At 43.4% G+C, this 22,156-nt stretch overlaps 1 protein-coding gene across 9 annotated transcripts in view; it reads left to right on the plus strand.

The window, feature by feature from the left end:
* The window catches only part of grip2b (glutamate receptor interacting protein 2b), a 158,341-nt gene that overhangs the window by 100,395 nt on the left and 35,790 nt on the right, over window positions 1–22,156 (plus strand). For 5 of the 9 annotated variants that reach the window (XM_065955250.1, XM_065955252.1, XM_020653142.3 and 2 more), the window contains exons 2-6: window positions 10,204–10,281; window positions 14,734–14,869; window positions 16,271–16,416; window positions 16,569–16,655; window positions 17,578–17,653. In XM_065955250.1, the coding sequence (XP_065811322.1) occupies window positions 10,204–10,281; window positions 14,734–14,869; window positions 16,271–16,416; window positions 16,569–16,655; window positions 17,578–17,653 (523 nt within the window). The remainder of the gene's footprint in view (window positions 1–10,203; window positions 10,282–14,733; window positions 14,870–16,270; window positions 16,417–16,568; window positions 16,656–17,577; window positions 17,654–22,156) is intronic. The other 4 variants (XM_065955251.1, XM_065955253.1, XM_065955254.1 and 1 more) reach the window with 1 other exon arrangement.

Genomic DNA, 22,156 nt, shown 5'->3' on the forward strand with positions numbered 1-22,156 from the left:
GACTGCAGTAAACACTAGGTGTCAGTGTTACATACTGCTCCTTTAAGATCTAGTTAAAGTTGATGAGCATGAAAAGTTGTTCATGTAACTTTGAATAAAGTAAACATCATGACACCTGTCACACACTGTTGTTGTTTCCTATCAGAGGATTCTTTGTGCGGTCATTCTGCCAATCGTCCTGCATTGTAACTTTGGATGAACAGGTGCTTCTGTTTGTATCCGCAGCTCGCTCCTTCTTCTCTTGTGGACGCCTACATGCTGCTTTCCCTGAATGGCTGCTTGATTATAACACTGTGTCGGCTTAAATACCTTATTCAACAGAATGAAACGGGCTGAGTGAGTGCGTTACTCCTTTCAGTGCAGCGCCCGTGAATGGCACCTCGTGTTGTCTTTTATGTGCTGTGATAAGCCTCGCTGCTCTTTTCTTCTTCTCCTTTTTAAAAACAGACGTTAGCACCTGGCTGCAGCCCAACAAACACGGCGCTCTCCCGTATAGTCTCACTCAGCTGGAGTATGCATATTAACTCAGACGACAGAGTAAAACAGGGAGCATTGTTATGTTAATTTATACTATTGTGTACAGTCCCCGCTCCCTCTGGACATTCTTTCAAACTAATTATTATTTAAAGAATTTCATAATGTCTGTCTGTTTTTTACAATAACGAGGATTTGTTATGTCTTCGGGCCAATCTGCAAGTCATGCTTTATGTTTAGATGAAACACTTGCCGACTGTCAGAGAGCGAAATGGGAGCTGTTATTATTTTTTTTAAAAGCATTGATGTTTTGTTGCTGCAGAGGAGGCCCGGGAGGCGGAGGAGCTGAAAAGCTTCACTTAGTGTTTCAGAGCGCAGTTTCTCATCTTTTTGTGCTCGCTGCTTCACAGCTCAGGTGTTGTTTGCTTTTTATTCCAAGATATTTGAGGTGCACTTTTGGATCACCCAGAGACGCGTCGGCCTAGGTGTGGCCGCTCCTAAAACACACCTGAGCACATCTGGAGGGGAAAGACAGCTGGGAGCGTCTGTGGAGCGGGGCTGTGTGTGCATACGGGTAAACACGTTGAATAAGTAGGAAAATTGATTTGAGCAAATGTAGGAAGGAAACATGTCATGTAAAGTTGAGATTAAGTGTCCTACTTGATTTGTTGGGCTGCTTCGGCGAAAAAGTGTCTATGACAAGCCCTTCAACTCAACGCCTTGAGCTGAAAAGCTGAACATTTTTGAACTTTTATGCACACCCAAAACCCGCTAGAAAAACATGTCACACAGCAGCAAAGAAGAGCGCCAGGAAAGCGCTTGTACCAGAGGGAAACTGGTTTTGCTGGCTACTCTTTTCTAGTGAATCGTCTCCGTGTGATCGGACTCTAAAATGAGCCACAAAGCAAAATCCACTGCTGGTCATGAAGTGTTTTGCAGCCAGCAGAGCAAACATGAAGAAACCTTTTCGAGGTAAACTTCGAGGAATTCTGTTATTTTTCACTTCAGCCCCTTTTTCTTTGTACACATTACAATCTTTAATCTTAACCTGTAAAGCCACGTTTACAACAGGGTTCAGCGCTAAGGCAACAACGTTTGAGAACAGCTGCTGACCACGGATCTGCAAAGACGATCAAAAAAACAGTGAAGTATACAGTACATGCCAGACCAGTAGTTGGCGGTGTGACTTTGTGATGAAACAGCTCGCCCATGCTCACATGTTATCTTCTTTCTACAGAGCGGTGAGGTGTCAACATACAGAGATGGACATTTGTGTTGTTACTCCAGGTGACCATTTGTGTTGTTACTCCAGGTGACCATTTGTGTTGTTACTCCAGGTGACCCTAAACTATAAAGAGAGCAAATGTCAAGAAATGTTGACTTGGAGTCATGACAGTCGTTCACAAACAGAACTCAGGAAGCCGCCATTGTTGGTGCAGTTTACCTACTCGCTCTGGAAGCGTCATGTGCATGTGCAAAACGTCAGCTTTCAGAGGAACTGCATATTTCCAGTTTGCACGACCACGGAGACGATGCTGTTTTTTAAAAGTTTGCACTTTGGAACCAGTTTTCAAAACTTCAAAACGTTAGACAATAATACAGGTCCACACACACACACACACACACACACACACACACACACACCGCCATGTCTCATACAGAGAATCACTTCATGCATGTGTTCATATGAATATCTGTATGTTTGTGTTTGTGTGCTGCTTTGTTTACAAGATAAACATTCCCTCATGATTCATATTTCATGCTGTGAGTCATCCAGAGAATACAAACTGTGCGGCAGTGCGTGCAGACATCGTTGAATATCTTGCAGATGTGTGTGTGCGGTCCGAGTGTTACACACTGTTTGTGCACGCTAGCACGGCCTCTGTATGTGTGTGTGTGTTTCTTTACACAAAAGAACACAGTAGGGTTTGTGTGTCCGCGTGCGTCACTCCTCTCCAGAAGCGTCCACAGTCCTGATGGTTAATGTAAGGTCAGCGCGGCTGCAGCGAGCACGGCTGCAGCGCCCTCTGGCAGTGGAGTGTGTTTGTGAATGGAAGAGACGGATAACAAGAGAACAGAGTGTGTGTTCGAATGTGTTTGTGTAATTATTTCCCCCTCAGTAACAGTCAGTGCATCATCATCCGTCTTCCCTGTTTGTCTGTGTGAAATTGTGTGTGTGTGTTTCTGTGTGTGTGTGTCTATGTGTGTGTGGTTGCCTTTAGCTCTCCCGCTCTCGCTCTCTCTCTCTCATGCCGTTGCCTGTCTAGTAGGTGTCTTGTGACCTGAAGGGGAATAACTTGTCAGTGTTTTCCCTCTGTGTGTGTGTGTTAGGAGACGCTGTAGTAATCTGAGAGGACGGTTATCCTGGTGTAAAGGTACGGCGGTCCTTAAGGACAAAACAGATGGAGTGAAAGAAGGAATTATCAAACTCTTTTGGACATAAACTTAGAAAGATAGAAAGCTTCATGTTAATGTCATCTGCATAGAAAAATAAAACTGTGTTCGAGATTAAATGTAGCCTAGCTTAGCACCAAAGTGAGAAAACTTGAAATGGTCAGCCTCCATCAAGAGGGGAAATAACTGGTAAACATGTTTTTATTTTATCTTTGCAGAGTCTTGACCGTCTTTGTTTTTAGCTAAGCTAGCGTTGCTTCAGCATGTTACCAGGTGCATGACAAAAACAAACAAACAGATATATTTGGAAAATTTAAGCAATTTAGAATATGACACGGTAATTTTTGAACACATTCGACCCCCCCCCCCCACCTCCACACAGACTCAAAAGAACTTTTTGAGCACAGTCAAACTGCTGCCGCTGCAAAGACACAAAATATTTTACTGTCACAATAATGAGCCTAAAACCAAACAGCTTGTTTCTAATCTGAAAGTGTTGACTTATTTGTTGATTATTCACCTGAAACAAAAGTCTATCAACTTGATCTGGATCCCGATCAGAGTGCACAGAGTTTCTTGTGACACAAATACCGGCTGTGGCTCAGTTAGAAGAGTTGGTCTTCTTCTGACCAGATGGTAGGGGTTTGATCCCCAGCTCCTGCAGCCACATGTCCGATGTGTCCTTGGGTGAGACACTTAACCCCAAGTAGCTCCCACTGCGTCATCAGCGGTGTGTGAATGTGTATGAATGGATGAGTTAATACTGATGGAATCTTTACTCAGCAGCCTCTACCATCAGTGTGTGAATGTGTAGGTGTGACCTGCAGTGCAAAAGCGATTTAAGTAGTAAGAAGACTAGAAAATAACTACACAAGCTCAAGTCCATTTACCATTTTCCAAATATTTGTGAGCCAGCTTGGAGAGTTGCAGGCTTGTAGTGACTTTGTGTCTCTCCACCAAAGCAATGTGATGTTGTCTGCAGAGAGAGAGGAGTCTCCCTAATGTAAATTTGCATCTCCTGAATAACACCCCCGTTACTTTATAGTCTTTATTTACTGAGAAGTGATGCTGAGGGCGGAAATAAAACTACAAACTACTCCAGACAGCCTGATGCTCTGAATGTTGGAATAAATGTGCAAACCTTGAATTAAAAAATAACAGCCCTAGAAGATTCCCCAAAAAATCAGGTGAAACCAGCATGTTTGCAACAACTCAGTGATCGTTGTCAAATAGATGATGGGAAGAAGCATTCTGGTATCTATGTACCAGTTGGTAGTTTCACTTGTACTGAAACATCAGAAACATCTTGTCCACTGCAGTTTGTTAAACAAGAGTCTGAGTACACTGGGAGATTGTGGCAAGGGCAGCAGGGAAGTTTTCACCAATCATCTCTTATAATCTCAGAGTCATCCTCAGCAGCCTGCAGAGAGGACACACAGCACCGTGGCAGTGTGTGTGTGTGTGTGTGCATGCGTGTGTGTGTGTGTGTGTGTGTGTGTTTGTGTGTGATTACACAGTATACATAATATTTGTGTGCATATGCGTGTTTGTGCAAAGGTTTGCTGAAAGCTTGAGGGGATCCTGCAAGTTCCTACAGAGCGGTGTCTGTTGGTATTCACTTCATGCATACATGAACAGACAGAAACACACACACACACACACACACACAGGGGCCTGGCAGGTGTTTCTGTGTAAAGCTTTTAATCTGACTGGTTGAATTTTTCATCCACATCCCTCCAGAACAAGTAGGAGAGGCTGCACCTGTAGTTTGTTCTTCAGCTTTTACAGGTGTGTGTGTGTGTGTGTGTGTGTGTGTGTGTGTGCGTGTGTGCGCGTGTGTGTGTGTGTGTACGCTGCAAGCATGCGTCAAGCTGGACAGAATATAACATCCCAGACAGGAAGTGGAAGCAACATGATGTTTGCACGTTTTTCTCATGTGATCTTGTAGTTCTCCTGTGATCTTGTAGTTCTCCTGTGGTCTTGTAGTTCTCATGTGATCTTGTAGTTCTCCTGTGATCTTGTAGTTCTCATGTGATCTTGTAGTTCTCCTGTGATCTTGTAGTTCTCCTGTGATCTTGTAGTTCTCATGTGATCTTGTAGTTCTCCTGTGATCTTATAGTTCTCCTGTGATCTTGTAGTTCTCCTATGATCTTGTAGTTCTCCTGTGATCTTATAGTTCTCCTGTGATCTTGTAGTTCTCCTATGATCTTGTAGTTCTCATGTGATCTTGTAGTTCTCCTGTGATCTTATAGTTCTCCTGTGATCTTGTAGTTCTCCTATGATCTTGTAGTTCTCATGTGATCTTGTAGTTCTCCTGTGATCTTATAGTTCTCATGTGATCTTGTAGTTCTCCTGTGGTCTTGTAGTTCTCCTGTAGTTCTCCTGTGATCTTGTGAGAGAGACAGAGTGAGGAATGACTGAGGGTGAGGAAAGGAGCCACAGGACTGGTTTGAACCCAGGCCGTCCGCATGGAGGTCCACAGCCTCCAAACATGTGGCAGACACACTAACCACTAGGCCACTGGCGCCCCAGCTGATGCTTGTTGCATAGAGAAAATTGAAAATATTTTAAAAGCTATAATTTCCAGTCATGTTTATACTCTCTCATTTATCATAATCACGTTCTTACTGTTACTGAGTGATGAGTTGGATGTTTATGAAGACAAGTCGACTCTTCACCGTCTCTGCTCGCGCTGTAAGCGTCAGCCCCGTGTGTCTGCAGCAGGTGGAAAATCTGGCCCGATGCCTTGTCTATAGCTCAACCTGTTCCGTAAGCCGACAGCGCCAGGACTAATTAGCCTAATCACATTCAAATTATTCACCAGCAGACGCTCATTTATCAGGCAGAGAGAGAGGGAGAGAGAGAGAGAGAGAGGAGAGAGACAGAGGGAGAGAGAGCAGCTGAAAGAGACCTTTAAACAGAAAATGTGTCAGACTGAAGCCGCAGTGTGTGTCCAAATATGAGTATTAACTGAAGATGTTTTCTGCTTCCAAATGTTTGTGCTGATATCTCAACAACAGAAACTCTGGCACGAGAGGTTTTGTGTGTTTGGAGGATTCATCCCGCTGGGAGGGAAATAATGTGACGACAACAGTTTGTCTAACGTCGCGTCTCAGAGACAGCCAAGCTGCCTGCAGTGTTATTCACGTCTCACTGTGTGTGTGTTTGTGCGTGTGTGTGTGTGTGTGTGTGTGTGTGTGTGTGTGTGTGTGTGTGTGTGTGTGTGTGTGTCTTAGTATTATAATGTGTGTCACACTTTTATTTGTACTTTGTATTTTGTGTGTTTGCATGTTTTTGCTCATGCAGGTTCACATTTTGGTGCTTTAATCCTCTCGCTACGCATCACCCTGCTGCCAGCAGCTTTGCCTGTCTGTGTGTGTGTGTGTGTGTGTGTGTGTGTGTGTGTGTGTGTGTGTGTGTGTGTGTGTGTGTGTGTGTGTGTGTGTGTGTGTGTGTGTGTGTGTGTGTGTGTGTGTGCGCACGTTGATGAGCAGCCTCGGGGGGTCCATTACGCCTGTGACAGCCCCACAGCAGCAAAGCAGGCATTCAGATAACTTATGAACGAAACGAGCCAAACTGAATTCACAACTTGTGAATTATTAAAGCGATTACACTTCTGTGAAGATCGCTAAAACTCCCAAACACAACAACAACAACAACAACAACAACAACAACGGCAACGGCCTCCTTTCTACTGTCACTGCTGCCAAGAGACCTTATCTCCAAGCATCAGCAGAGGGAGGGGCTGCACAACTAGAGAACGTGTCATGTTCTCAAAGTTGATAAAAGGAAAACGCGTTATGGATGGAAGATGTTGCCTTGTGGGAAAATGCTCATTGTATGGATTTTTTGGTGAATTTAAGAGAAGTCTGTTTTTGTGAGGAGTAACTTGAAAAGATGGCACGACACAGGGACATAGAAAGTCCTGAAAGTAGAGATGGCAGCTGACCACACTGAAACAATCGACAGGCGTTAACAACAAGAAAGCAATCCAGAAAACCAGAGAGAAACGGCCTCTTCAGGACCAGAGGACTCGCTGATGTCACAGTGGGATTCTGGTAAAAAAAAAATACTTCTCCTCTGATATCTCCACCCATGGACTCCACCCCCAGCCTGGAACTAAACTTTTGCGCAGCTCCGCCATTCAGGAGATGTGAACACAACCGTGCTCAAACGAGGAAGTGGACCGCTTAATGACGTCATTCCAAACGCCTCCAGTCGCTTTAAAAAACCGTTGTATCCCCGCAGCACGCTCTCGTTTCCTCCTCTGAGCTGCACGGTAGATGCGGACGTAGGAAGAGGGTCGATGTTGGAGTCTCAGAAATAACAATTACATCCACAGTTAGCAGGATGGACTCAGTCTGCGAGTGGTTACCATGGTTACTTCTTCTTTTTTCTGCTTTTTTGTGGATTTGCAAACCAACTAGACTTCAAAAGTTCAGACTTCAAAAAAAGTTTGGAAATGTTAATTTGGTCACTTATTTCGCCCCTTTAAAAATACTAATTGGTGTTGTATTATATATCGTTGGAAAGCCTGATTAGTCACCTTTACAACGAGGTATAACTTATAAGGATCATGCATTCGTGGAATGTGTAACACAGCTAAACGTGTGGGTAGCGCACAAAACAAATGGGCCAAAATCCCCTGCAGTGTTCTTCTGTTTGTATTGAGGAGTTTATGTGCATGCTGCCCCCTGCTGTATCGAACATACACAAGAGGTGCGGGATGATGTCACTGATGTGAACGCAGACCAGCGGGGGAGGGGCTCGGTCCTGATGTGAAAACACCATAACTCCCATCTTCTATCCAAGTCCACTGCATGGGGATCGTGTTATGTAGTAAGAGGGTGAAAAAGAAAGTCACAAATAGATGAGTTGTAACCACTCGTTTGCAGATAAGGATGTTTTCTTTTTTTTCTGTCCCTGATACAGCAGCATGAGTCATGACTCAGAGCGTCAACTAACCACTGCAGCTTCTTTGCTGCTCTGAAAGTGCGACTGGGAGGCAGTCTCGGGGAAAAGAGAGTGAATGTAATTAAAAGAAGAATTAAAAGCACATTGTAACGGATACGGCAGGATACGGCAGGATTCTGCAGGACGCTCTGCATGTCATGATCGTAAGCTGGTGCTGAAAGGCGTTAAAATAAAATACTTTTTTATTCTTCAAGTTTGATGTTTAAGCCGTGGTGTAATAGTCCCTGATTAGGATGCAACTTAATGACACTTCTGGAGTCGGGCATGAAAGTGGTTGAGAATTGGTTTATGAATTGTTAAAGCCCCCCCCCCCCCTCCTTCTCTGTGCTGGAGCAGAGGTTGTAAAGTAGGACACATCCTCTCCCCCTCAGAGCCCAAACAACAACAGGAGCGCCTCCACAGCTGCTGTCAAACTCAGTTAAAGAGAGCGCGCTTTGCAAAATACTTAACATCCGGCATATAATATACATGAGACCCTAAAAAATGAGCAATGAGGTCTAATGGTGCTCGAGAATAAGTGCTCATGACTCCTTTATAGCTCAAACGGCGAGCTCGGAAACACTTAAGTCAGAGAAAATGTCCGGGGGATTATAAATATTCTTCACCTGTTTACATTTTCTACATCCCTGTGTGGCTTCTTTGGCGGAGAACAGATCATTTGTGCTCAAGAAGATTAAGCAGCAAGTGCTTTTTTTTAATCGATTGACACTGGAGCTACCTTTGTTAGCGTGGTGTGTGTGTTATCGCAGACTCTCAGGGGAGGAGGAGGGGAGTCTTTAGGGCAACAGGACCCTGAACAAGACATTTTCAGGTCACCATGTCTGCACCTTTTCCATCTCAGGTAGCCTCGTTTCATCTTCCAGTTGACTCTAAATGGGACCATAGTTTACTAAATGAACAGCCTGTTGTGTTGAAGAAGACTTGAAACTAGAGATTAAGACCATGAACTCATCATCACGGAAATGTTTACCAGCCAAATGAATCAAGTGAAAAGAAGGTTCACTTCCTCCTCGTTTTACCTTTTACTTTGTTTTGATACAGTTGCTTTTCCTGCCATTAGGGGGCAATGTTGCAGTGAAGCTACAGGTCCAAAGCTGCAGGATTGAATCTGTCATCCTTTTATTGGATTTTTTTTTTTTAAGTCAGCCTGGTTTCAGGAGATTCATATCCATGACTCTGTTCCAACCAAAGTTCTCCTTTCAACATAAATAACAAATCCAAACACTAACACCAGGCGGTGGAGACTGTTTGTTGCCCCTGCAGTTTTTCAGCATTTTAAAGTGGACAGACGTGTGGAGATCCGAGCAGAATTTAATTTATAACTTAATCAAATATTAAAATCCTCACTCGTCTCTGCCAGAGACCATAAACCAGGACATCTGTTCCCCCCTGTGACACATAACGACGGCCTCTGTTTGACCGTCCGAGTTCATCAAACGGCCTCACTATTTCTGCACCAAACTCTCCGGCAGCACTCGCAGAGTGTGCAGGAACTCAACCTTAAATGTAAGCGTCTTAAGAAGGTGCATATACAGGATACACTTGAACTTGTGAGAGCGCTAAGTAGATTATACATGAGGGCGGTTTGTGAAGTGTTTACATCGTATTTATGTGCAGTTCTTGCATATTTTACACTTGTCGGGGAGCATTTAGAGAGAGCGTTCTGCAGGGAGACCCACTGTACCTGCACCTGCTCAGCAGGAGAGGAAACCTGGATCTGGGGACATAAAAAAAGGATAAACAGGTGTTATAGAGCACCACAGGAATGAGTCCTAAAACCCAGAAGTAAGTGTACATTTGAACGCCATGGGGTCAAACGTCTAAAAGCCAATGGCTTATTTTCTACAATGATCCAAAATCCAAAGTAAAAATCCCATAGGCAAATTCTCGTTAGACCCCATGGTGATGCTACTTCCGGGTTGGCCTACAAAATTACTTCATATGGTTTGTTCTCTATTACAGAACGACTGCTGCACTTTATCAGCCTCACGTGTGCTGCAGAGACTTTGAAGATATGATGCACAACGAGGAATCTTAGAGTTATATTCATGCAAATACTGAACCAACCAACCAATCAGTGGACTCGAGTTTCTGTCTGCACAGCAAAGAGATGAGAACATGTCATATGGAAGAGAACCCCCACCCCCACTGATCTGTTGTCTTGTTTACTCGTGTACAAACATTATTTGCCGATGTCTGTCAGCAGGGCCGATATCGACCGATGCATCCCCTGGTTCCTCCCCAAATTGTTGCAATGTCTTTCTGTTTTTTTCTTTTTTGTTTTCTGTCTCTGGAATCTTGATACAAAGAAGAAGCACATTGATGTCTTCTGAATCTGTACTGTGTCTCTCTTCCCTGCAGATGACGGGCCTTATGGGAAAACAAAGGACATATCAGGTCCAGAGCACAACATGGCCTCTAGGAGACACAGTATACCAGGTATGTCAGTATTTCATCCATTCCACTGTAGACTTCTGTAAACTGCGTCGGCTACACTCGGGGGCCCCGCGCCGTAAATCAGTCATGACATCTTGTCTCAGATTCGTCTGACACTGAAGCCTGAAGCACAGATTGTTTAATTAGTTTGAGGCGTTAGCGAAAGAACACAACGCCCTGACCAAACTGGGTCACAAAGAACATCACAATCTGACGGCAGGGTGACCCGATGATGACTGCAGAGATGACTGCATGCAAAACAGTCCAAGAAGACAGTTTTTTTTTAAATTATTATTATTTTATTTAGAATCACACATTCAAAGACATTCGTACATATTGTTCATTTGTGGTTAGAGAATAGAGTGATTCCTCTTTTCAAATTTTGTAAATTTATACAGAACAAAATAAATCAAATAGAAAAAAAAATAAAAAAAATAGAACTGAACAAATCAAATAAAAATACAAATTGTAAGACATGGGGTGATTTTCCACAACAAATGGAAAAACAAAGCATACAGGCTTTCATAACTAAAGTAAAACCAGATCAAACAAAAGAAGGGAGTTTAGGGGAGATATAGGAAGAAGACAGTTTGATTCTTACATTTTTACAACACAAGTAGTTTATTTGTCAATTTAGCGTCCAATGCTACTTCAATAAAAATACATTTTTATTAATGGGCGCCTTTTAAAAACACCCAAGGTCACCTTACAAAGTAGAGACTTGCAGTATCTTGAGGTGAGATTTGAAAAGGAAGAGAGAGTCAGTGTTAAGCATGTCTGGTGGGAGGGAGTTACAGAGGTGGGGGGGCAGAGAGGCTGAAGGCTCTGGACCCCATGGTGGTCAGACCAGTCGGGTGGTGCAGTGAGCTGTTGGAAGAAGAATGCTGCGTTCAAGTGGGTGTGTTGATGTGCAGGAGTTCAGAGAGGTACAGAATTTTGAAGTCGATTTGATTCTTAACCCGGAGCCGATGAAGCTGCTGAAGGATTAACGGAGGTGGTTCGGGAGCTGATGCGAGCAGCAGAGTCCTGGACAAGTTGAAGTTTCTGGATGGACTTGAGAGGGAGACCAAAGAGAAGGGAGTTGCAGTGATCAATGTGGGATGTAACCAGGATGTAAACGGGAATGGCGGTACTGTTGGGTGTGAGGGACGGGCGGAGGTGAGCTTGGAGTGTTGGTGTGCTCTCGAGGATCACAGCCAGACTATTTACCCGGGGTATGTTTATAGTTTACAGAGCTGGGGGGGCTTGAGACGATCCAAGCTTTCATTGGGTTACACCCTGGACTGGTCACCAGCCAATCACAGGGCTGACATATAGAGACAGACAACCAGCCACACTCACATTCACACCTACAGCTAACCCTAAATTATAAACATGTAGTGTTTAGAGGGAGGATTGAAGCAGGAACAAGGTCTGTGAAGGGAATAAATTCAATAAAATGAGTCTCAAACTTTTCCACAAAAACTCGACACACGGCATCAGGCTGCAGCATGTTGATGATTATCTCCTCATAACATGAAGCTGGACGTAATCATTCTCTTTTTGTGATATTAGTTTCACATCATAAAAATAATGTAATATGTGAATTATATTTTGTGCTTCTTTGGCCTTTTCTTTGCAGCTTGATATCTTTCACACATCAAATCAAACTCCCTTTCTCTCTCCCCCTCTCCCTTTCTCTCTCGCTTTCTCTCTCGCTCCCTCTCTCTCTATCTCTCTCTCTCTCTCCCTCTCTCTCTCTCTTTTCAGTCTTTCTCTTCCATGCAGTTACATAACTCGGCTCCCTGCCCAGCTTACTTCAAACTTTTCGGTTGACTCTGATTCCAAGCACTTATAATTTGACATAAGCTTTAAGATTTTAAAGGTCCAATCAGTGAGATGTGTATTGAGTGAAATGATAAAGTGACCTTACTATATGATCAGACATTAAGGAAGCATGCTAAGTTGAAGGAGATTCTTTTGAAAAATGGAGAGAGGTTAGAACGCAGAAAGGTTTACAGACCGATGCAGAGCTGGCTAAACACTGAAGCTTCAGTTTCCACCACATGGCAACCTACGTGAGCATCAACTCTAGAGAGGAGGGGGCGAGGGGAGACAGCTCTCTACAAGGTTTAGAATCTGGACTGCAGTACCCATTTTAAACACTAGGGGTCATAGTTACATATTGCTCCTTGGATATCAAGGGAGTGCATCACATTAATGCCACCTTGATGCCAAAAAGCATACAATATGGAATAAAACAAAGTGTATACTTCAAATATAGTTTGGGAATTATTATTATTATTATGTCGTTTTAACACACACACACACACACACACACACACACACACACACACACACACACACACACACACACACACACACACAAGCCTCCAAGTGAGATGGATGCTTGTGTGTGATTGCTGGCTACATTAGGTAAATCCCTCAGGTGACTCTGAGGATCAGTGAGGTGCTTCACACCACAGTTATCACTGATGGGTATTACCCCACACACACACACACACACACACACACACACACACACACACACACACACACACACACACACACACTCTTCAGCACACATTATCTGCAGAGATAATGTGTACTCATTCATTCATTAGTCATTGTACGTCTCATATTTGCATAAAAGCATCAATGCTTTTACAAATGTAGTTTGATGGCGTGAATGTTTTCCAAACTGAATCCAACACAAAATGAGATTTCTCCCTCAAACAGAGTGCACTGGGAGTCATGAAGTTTAATCTACCTCTTCATTTAGACGCTCGGGGAGGACAGGAAACACATGAGACAAGTTTTCAAGCTCACTGAATAATGTCTTTTATGCAAAACAGAGAACTGAGGAAAGATATTATACCCTCAATGTTGATCAGGCAAATGGAAAACAGTGCAAAAATATACATTCTCATCAACAAAGAAATATTAAAGGAGCAGTATGTAACTTTGACACCTAGTGTTTAAAATGGGTACTGCAGTCTGAATTCTGAACATTGGAGAGAGCTGTCTCCCCCCGCCCCCTCCTCTCTAGATTCAATGCTCACACAGGTTGCCATGTGTTGGACACTGAAGCTTCAGTGTTTAGCCAGCTCTGCATCGGTCTGTAAACCTTTCTGCCTTCTAACCTCTCTCTATTTTTCAAAAGCATCTCCAATATTGATCCTAGTTTGAGCACGTTTCTGCTCGTGGAGCTTATTAGAAACATGCAGAGGCTTTTTAGGTCGGGTACAATCACTTCTATCTGAACCAGTTCTCTTGTCCGCTTCCATCGCTGCAACACCTGTTGGTTTGACCTGATAACTGCTCTCATCTGGCAAACCAAACTTTTAAAGTTTGATAATTAAGCATCCTGTATCTTTACGTTCAGCTCGTCTTTCGGTTAATGATCTGCATCAAACCTGATCAAAGCTTCAGGTCTCAGAAACGACACAGAGTCATGGACGATTTAATCTTCTTCATGAACTTTTGTCATGAACTCTGAGCTGAACAGCAGCAGAGGGATGAAGGTGAACTGAACCCATTAAGTTGTTCACCTCATCGAGCCTTTGACTCGGCTGCTGTTAGAACAGAGGTTACGATGAATGTTTCTTGATATTTTGAATCCTTTGTTAATGCTGCTTTAATGAAGTGTTCAGGGAATATAAACTCTTGAATAGCTTTTGTCCTTTTATTGGTGCACTATTCATTGATCTTTGTAACTGCAGTCCACAGACAAATCCCTTCAGAGAGTTCAGCGTCGGGTCAGACAGTTTAAAAAATGAGTCAAATGTCCTGATTTTAGTTTGGACAATATGTGAGCCATCGTCCAAATTCTGCTTGGAATCAAAGATGTCCAAAGTGTTTTTGGTATCATCTAAGAGTTAATAGAGAATGAGACTAGCCTGCACTAGATGGTACACATGATGTACTCTGACAGTGGTGTGACTGTTTATATTTTCAGTAAATTTGCATTACCCTGTCAAGGCTTGAATTCATTTTACCAGGAAAAGATTTTTGTTGAGTTAGATCTCTTTTTCAAGAGTCCTCGTCGAGACAGCAGCATCAAAGTTTCACACAGAGAACAAAACAGACATTAAAGCGCCTTTACGTCACTCAACAAATCATAAATATTAAAGGAGCAGTATGTAACTCTGGCACCTAGTGTTCAAAATGGGTACTGCAGTCTAAATTCAAAACATTAGAGAGAGCTGTCTTCAGGTGTATCTTACTTTTATCTGTGCCCGTCTTTAATCCAGGACACAGAGGGCAGCCACTAACCACTTATCTCTCTGCTGTACTCTGTGTGTTTGAGTGTGTGTGTGTGTGTGTGTGTGTGTGTGTGTGTGTGTGTGTGTGTGTGTGTGTGTGTGTGTGTGTGTGTGTGTGTGTGTGTTCCTATATATGCGTGTGTGCGGCTGTGTCTCGTCCTCGTTCTGTGTTTGTGTATTTGTCTTTATGTGTATGTGTGTTTCCGGGTAGAAGCTCTGCGGGGGGTAACCATGGTGGAGCTGGTGAAGAAAGAAGGCAGCACGCTCGGCCTGACCATCTCAGGAGGGACCGACAAGGACGGGAAACCGAGGGTATCGAACCTACGGCCCGGAGGACTGGCAGCCAGGTGGGTGCAACACCGACGAAGAAAACACTTTTTCATATTCTGTGGTAAAACCGCTTAAGCTGGGTACGCACTACAAGATAATCGGGAGGATTTTAAGCCCGATTCTTCATTTATGACAATCCAAAGCAAAGTCCGGATTTTTATCAGGCTTCAAAAGATGGTCTTGTCAGGTTTTCCTGCGGTGTGAGGTTTGTTAGGAGTGATCCGGGCCGCCCCTGATTTCAAACATGTCCAATATGTACGATTGGATCTCCTGCTGTGCGGGGTGAGGCCCGAGGACAGTCGAGCACGCACTGTGTGGTTTGTCATGCTGACCGAAGAAGAAAGACGCAGCCAATAAACCTTCACCCACACACCTGCTCTTTTTGTAGCATGTACATCCGGGGGCGCCGCTCGTCTAGTGATAACTGTGCGTCCTAGGCGTAGACCTTGAGAGCGGGCTGCACAAGGTTTAAATCCACTATCCACAAAAAAAATGTGTTCATGCCCTATCCACGTTTCTTTTGTGAATTGTTAGTTTCACCATTGTTGTTGACAGAGGTTTTGTTTCTAAGTCCCGCCCTGTCTTGATTCTGATTGGCCGGTGAGGGAGAAGTTCCAAAAGTTGAACTGGTTTCAGTTAAAAAATGCTGTGAGTGTTTTCAGTGTTTTTGAGCGCTGAACCTGACCTGTCTGTGCACACAGGCCCTAAATGAACCCTCTTAGAGTATAATCAAAGCAGTACACAGCAGAGTGTTTTAATCCAGGGCCCGTTTCAGAAAGTAGGTTCAACAAAACTCTCAGTCTGACCCTGAGCTCTGAGTTGATTTACCCTCAGATGGGAAACTCTGAGTTTTCTGTTCCAGACCAGCTGATTTGAGTTTGTTAAATCAACTCTGAGTAGGTTCACTCGGTGTTCAGCGCGTGCACCACGATGATAAAAAGCCAACATTAATGGAGCCCCGCTAAAACGATTCACCATGGCAACAGGTGACAAAAAAGAGATCCCCGTACTTTAACCATCTTGAAATATAGCATACATCTTCATGCTGACATACAGAGAACATGAACAGGTTTTAAGAAGGGAAAAAAAAGATAACACTGCTGCAGCGGCAGAGGAGGGAGACGTGGTGTAAGAGTAAACAGCTGCTGTTGTGAAACCGCATTTCTGAATCTGAAAAGAGGAAGGAGAAGGGGAGAAACTCGGGGGTTCATTGAAGAAAACCTGCTCCTGACCAGGTTAGATTTACAGACTCAGTTACCATACTAACTGACCCAGAGCTGAAGTTACATCCCTCTCTGGAACAGGCTGGAGTTAACCCTCATTTCAGGGTTAACTGACTCAGTGTTTGCACTAAACCTGCTTTCTGAAATGGGCATCTGGTTCTTGAAGGTTTCATTTTTTAAAATTTTTTTGTGCAGGAGCGACCAGCTAAATGTTGGCGACTACATCAAGTCAGTGAACGGCATCAATCTGACCAAACTGAGGCACGAAGAGATCATCAGCTTACTGAAGAACGTAGGAGAGCGAGTTCTGCTGGAGGTGGAGTATGAACTGCCCCCTACAGGTACACACTGGTCGTAAACAAGACTTTACTGTCTATCTCTCAGAACTTTAATGTATCTGATTACAGAGCGGCTGCATTGTAAATTACCTCCTCGTCTCTCTGGTTACGTCTCACTTCGTCTCTTGGCTCCGCCTCTCTCTCTCTTCTCGTAGCCCCAGACAGCAGCTCAGGGGTGATATCAAAGACAATCGACATCTGTTTGCACAAAGAGGGGAGCAGCTTTGGTTTCGTCATGAGAGGTAAGCAGCAGTGAAATAAGATATCACCTGCATGTTTGGAGAAGTATGGGAACATGGCTGCATGCTGGCGATGTCACAGCACGAGGTGATGGATGTAGACGCCAACGTGTTTATTTTTTCAAGTGGCTAAAGTCCTCAAACTTTACTATTTGGTGCCAACAACATACAGCTGTTAGGATCATTTTAAGTGTGTGCTTTTTAATTCTGAACAATTAAAATACAGAGTTAGGCCCCCTGTCTGTGCGCTCGGGAGCTCCTGCATGAAGCGCTCCACGTCCGTCCTGTCTCCATGACAACAGTTTGTTAAAAAAACGGCCGCTGTGTGACCTACACTGTTCCGTTACTTTTTACTGCATGTTATTTTATTTTAGATTGTTTTTTCCCTGATCAGACATGGAGCGAGGAAGATGTGGGTACAAGACACGATCTGTAGGAGACTAAACTACGGGGAATATCAAACATTTGGAAAAGAGCGCCGGTGACGTCAACAGCGCCTTTCTGAAAAAGTTGAAAGATTTTCAACTTGAGCGCTCGGAGTGGCTTCACACAAAAAAAAATGAACGCTCGTAAAGGCTAGGCGCTATGCTTTTTCTTCAAGCGACTGCTTTGTGCCGCGCTCTACTCGCTGAAAACAATTGAGAAAAAAGAAGGACGTTTTGCAGATTATCAGTCGTCAATTTAGCTTTTTGAGTTATATGTCATGTGAAAAAAACACTTTAACTTTAATGTAACTGTTTAGCCTAAGACTTTAAGCTTTCCAGAGCGATTCCAGTTGTGTTGCAATGACCACATTTTTCATAACAATGATGGAGCATCCATCTGATAGTTCTGCATGTTTGTGTCCTATGGGAGCATAGAGAACGTAAAAGGATTAAAGTCAAGTGTGGATCCAAATCAGCTTCAATCTACCCTCTTTCTGCAGGTGGTATGCACGAGGACTGGCACAAGTCTCGCCCTCTAGTGGTCACCTATGTCAGGCCAGGCGGTCCTGCAGACAGGTAACATGGACTGTACACTCATGCAACCATAAGGCCAGAAATATCAGAACAATGGGTTGAGTCCACACAGGACCTGATGCCTACTCACAAAAACAAAAATCGTTTTCACACTATTTTCTGACTTTTTATTTCAGAGACAGGACAGTGGATCGAGTCAGAAATTAGGGATAGAGAGCGCAGGGAATGACACGCAGCAAAGGAGCCACAGGTCGGATTCGAACCCGGGCCGTCTGCTCTCGGGGACTTAAGCCTCTGTACATGGGGTGCACACATTAACCGCCCAAATTTTGAATCATTTGACAGCCCTAATTCACACATGAATATATTCTGAGACAAGACCAAGAAACACAAACACAGTCGCAGAAAGAGAGAGGGAACGTAAAGGTCTGTTTCATGGTGAATAGTAAAATAATGTATGGCATTAACGGCAGCGGCTCGTCCGGCTCCAGTCGAAAGTCTGAGCGCTGTTTCTGCGCCTCCATGCGCGTACACCCAGAGGAGAACAATGTCATGTCTTGTGTGTGTCACTGGTATTTTGAAAGTAATGTGTTACTCACAGCTGCAGCAGCATGAATCACCTCCGATCCCTTTAATGTTGTCATCGTGTGTCGTTCTCCGTCTTCATGTTTCAGAGATAATCTGTGACAGTTTCTTGTACGTGTCAGCTTTGTGACTTTTTGACTGATCAACAGGGATTCAGCCGTCTAAGGATGTGTTGAGTCGACTCTTAGACATTTACTCTGAAAGTACTGGATGCAAATGAAGAGGTCTTTTACAGTTTTATTAGCTACGGGAAAGAATTATGAATTATGCCATTTCGGTGCCACTCTAGATTGTGTTTCCACAGCTAGTGCCTAAGCAGCAAGAAATGTGTCGCTAGCCTGTATCTGAACCAACTTCCTCAGCCGGCATGTACATCTGCAGATCATCTGCATAACGATGGAAAACAATCCCAAAGGATCATAAAATCTGACCCAGTGGTGCCACGTAGAATGAAAACAACAGTGGGCTAAGGACAGACCCCTGTGGAACCCCATGATTAACAGCACAGGACCCTATTGACCAGAATAAAAGATGCCAAAATAGTTCTCAAAACTGTCCAATAATATAAAGAAATAGAGAAAAAAGAACCATCTAAAGAAATTCAGAGAAACCTGCAAATGCAAATTTACAGAGATTCATGAGAACATGTTTAAATACATTTAATATACTTCTGATTTGTTGGAATTACTGTGCAACCTGTACAAAACCTTATCTTTCTAATGGGACTGTGGGCCGATTCGACGGCAGAATTTCTTCATATTGGTTGTAGTGGCAAATTTAAAGTTGTGTTAAATTGGGGCAGCTTCTGCTCTCTGCAGGAGGGAAATATTTTGATTAGTTTTCTGCCAGCACAGAAATGCACATTAGTTTTACTTCATTCATCTCTTCCCCAGTTACACAATTATAATGACCCTGAAATTTCCAATCATTGCAGAGTAAGAATCTCTATTTACAGCATGTTGTCACTCCTAACTTGTCAAATACAGCCATTTAATAAAGTGGGCAATCGCTCGAGATATGACCCTGCAGGTACCTCCATAGCTTATAGAGGCTGTTCATTAGTTCATAGTTTGTTAGAGTGAAAGGCAGGAGACCGGGGTTCGATTCCTGTATCAACCAACATTAAATGGATTTATTATAAGGGGTTCCTTTTTGTTAGATAGCACACAGTGATGACTGGGCTAGCTTAAACCATAAGCAGCTTTTATTTTTCCAACCCTGGGGCGTCCTCTTCCATCCAATTCTGTATTGTAAATGACTGACAAGTGTCATTGCACGCCCCTTTGATTTGCTGGTCATTTGGTAAAAATTCTGTCAACCCACAGGCCATCGACTTTTGACCAATGACACAATCGTTGAATTACAGACTGTAAAGATGCTAAGACACAAACTTAACATCTCTTAACTTAAGTTGACTTATTCAGCCCAAACTAAACGGGGTCAAAGTTTCAGATCATGAGGTAAACGTATGTTGGAGTGATCCCAGCAGAGGGCGTTAAACGGCTAGTTCTTCAAATCCCACCATAGTCCCCGAAATAAAACCAAGAATTTCACCAGACAGTTTCAAGCCTCTACGTAAGCCACTAAAACCTCTTACATAGACTCTCTTCTCCCAGCAAATCCAGAGCATTCAGGACCAGAATCTAAAGTTAGAAGGAGGACCTACTGGCTGCTGCATTGTTGTCAGAGAAGCCAGCACTTCAACATAGCATGTTTCCTTAATGTCTGATCATATAGTAAGGTCATTTCATCATTTCACTCACTACACATCTTACTGATTGGACCTTTAATCAGCTGTGCTTTGCTAATTTTACACTTTAATGCTTAGTTGCAAATCTTGTCATTTATCTGCAGCCATCAGAAAAATTTCACTGCTTCTAGAAAGTCCTTTTTCTCAAAGCTTTCTTTACTCCACACTGTTTCTCCAGCAACGATAAGAAAAGACACACAATGCCTTCTCTTTGATAGCAAACAGCTTCAGTCAGTTTCTGCTTTAGACATTAGAGATGCTATTTTTACTCCAGATGTAAGAATTGTAAAAGAAATTAATGCAGAGATGAGTTAGGACACGTGCAGAACATGTGCATGAACGTACACAGTTGAATCTTTGCTCATGAGATTTGTCTTTTCTGTGATCTGTGACACACATTTAGGGCTCGTGAAAGATCTCTTTTAAAGTGATCAATTGTATATGACAAAATGATTGCAGAAGAGCTTATATTACAGATCATCCATGGCCCTATTTCAGTAGATTCCTCACACAAAGGTGCACAGTGTGGGACAAAACCTAGATTAAATTCCATCTCACCGTTCAGTTATTTTGCCCTGAAGCTCATCTGACGCCATTCTAAAGAAAACCATCCTGAGAATGTGGGTCAGTGCAGCGAAAAAAACGAACGAGATATTCTGCTGCTTTTTTATCCCATTTACATGCCAATTGGAGAGAAACTTAATCCACAGCAGCACACGGTCTCCGGAGTGCCTACGTGTTTGGCTTTACCCGGTGGGAATTATAAAGCAACAACTCCGCGAGTGCTGCAGAGTCATGAAGTTTTTATGCAGAAACCACAAAGGACGTGATTGTACAGCCTCATCGTATGAACAGACAAAGAAAGACACGGCGAGAGCCTGCAGGCTTCAGAGCCGGCAAAATGTCAGAGAAGTCCGCAAGACGTCGCTTCAACCATCGACCTGAATTAGAGCAACCAACATCCATCCTAAAATGCAGTTTAATCCTTTAATAACGATTCAAATTAGCAGCTGTAGTGTCTAGTGTGGTGGTACTCAAAATCAGTATTTGTCTCCAGACCACTTTTTGAAGGTCTTGGTCTTGTCTCAAAATCAAAAGCATTTTTACTCAGTCTTGACCCGGTCTCAGACTGGGCGGACTCCAGATTTTAAATCAAGAACAAATAACTTCAATTCATTCATTATTAGATTTTTATCTCCCAGTTACGGCCGCAACCTTCCCAGTGTAACAGTCTAAGTGAGTGACACACCCCCTAAACACAAGATGATGATTTTTCAGTGATATACTGTTTATGGGCTTGGTCCTGGTCTTGACTCTGTCTCGATCCCTAAATGTCTTGGTCTTGGTCTTGACTCTGTCTCGATCCCTAAATGTCTTGGTCTTGACTCGGTCTTGCCCTGCCTTGGTCTTGGTCTTGACTCGGTCTCGATCCCTAAATGTCTTGGTCTTGACTCGGTCTTGCCCTGCCTTGGTCTTGGTCTTGACTCAGTCTCGATCCCTAAATGTCTTGGTCTTGGTCTTGTCCCGGTCTCGGAGCACTCTGGTCCTCAGGTATGTCTTGGTCTTGGTTAGTTTGGTCTTGACTACAACACCTGTAGTATCTCTTGTGTGCAGTAAACTGCTGAAATGTGAATGACAGAAGACAGTAGATCTTGTTTGTTCATCAGAACTGAAGCGGCAGTATTGAAAAATGGAGCCACTGCAGAAGTTCACAACGCTAAGATCACGCTCGTAAGAGGAGGAGGTCTTACATTTTGAACCGGCTAGCAACAATAAATATGTATTTGTGTACCTTTAATGGAGAGTGTTACAATTTGGTTCATTGCTTAACTTATGTGCTCCATGTTTTTGCTAACCTCCATTAGAGTTGTAGGAGAGCCCACTGAACTGTTGTAGCCATGCCAGGACCTGCACAAAAATCAGGAATCTGGAAATAAAGGAGACGAATGCTTTTGACCCTGACAGTAGCTTGTAGGCAAACGTTTTTCCAGCAAGCTCCAAAAGCTGATCAGAGCCAGACAGAGGAGGCGTATGTTAGCTAGGAGGCTAATGCTAACACTACTGATCCAATAAGCAAGTTATGATATTGGCAAATGAAATCTGTCGAGGGCCCGTTCACTTAGCCTTTCAGGGGCCCAAACGTTTTGTGGGCGGTTCTACTGGTGAGTAAGAAGTGCTAAGATGGATGAGAAGCCGAAGCTGTGCTCATT

This window comes from Labrus bergylta, chromosome 5, assembly GCF_963930695.1.
Source record: "Labrus bergylta chromosome 5, fLabBer1.1, whole genome shotgun sequence".
In the NCBI taxonomy this organism is placed as follows: domain Eukaryota; kingdom Metazoa; phylum Chordata; class Actinopteri; order Labriformes; family Labridae; genus Labrus; species Labrus bergylta.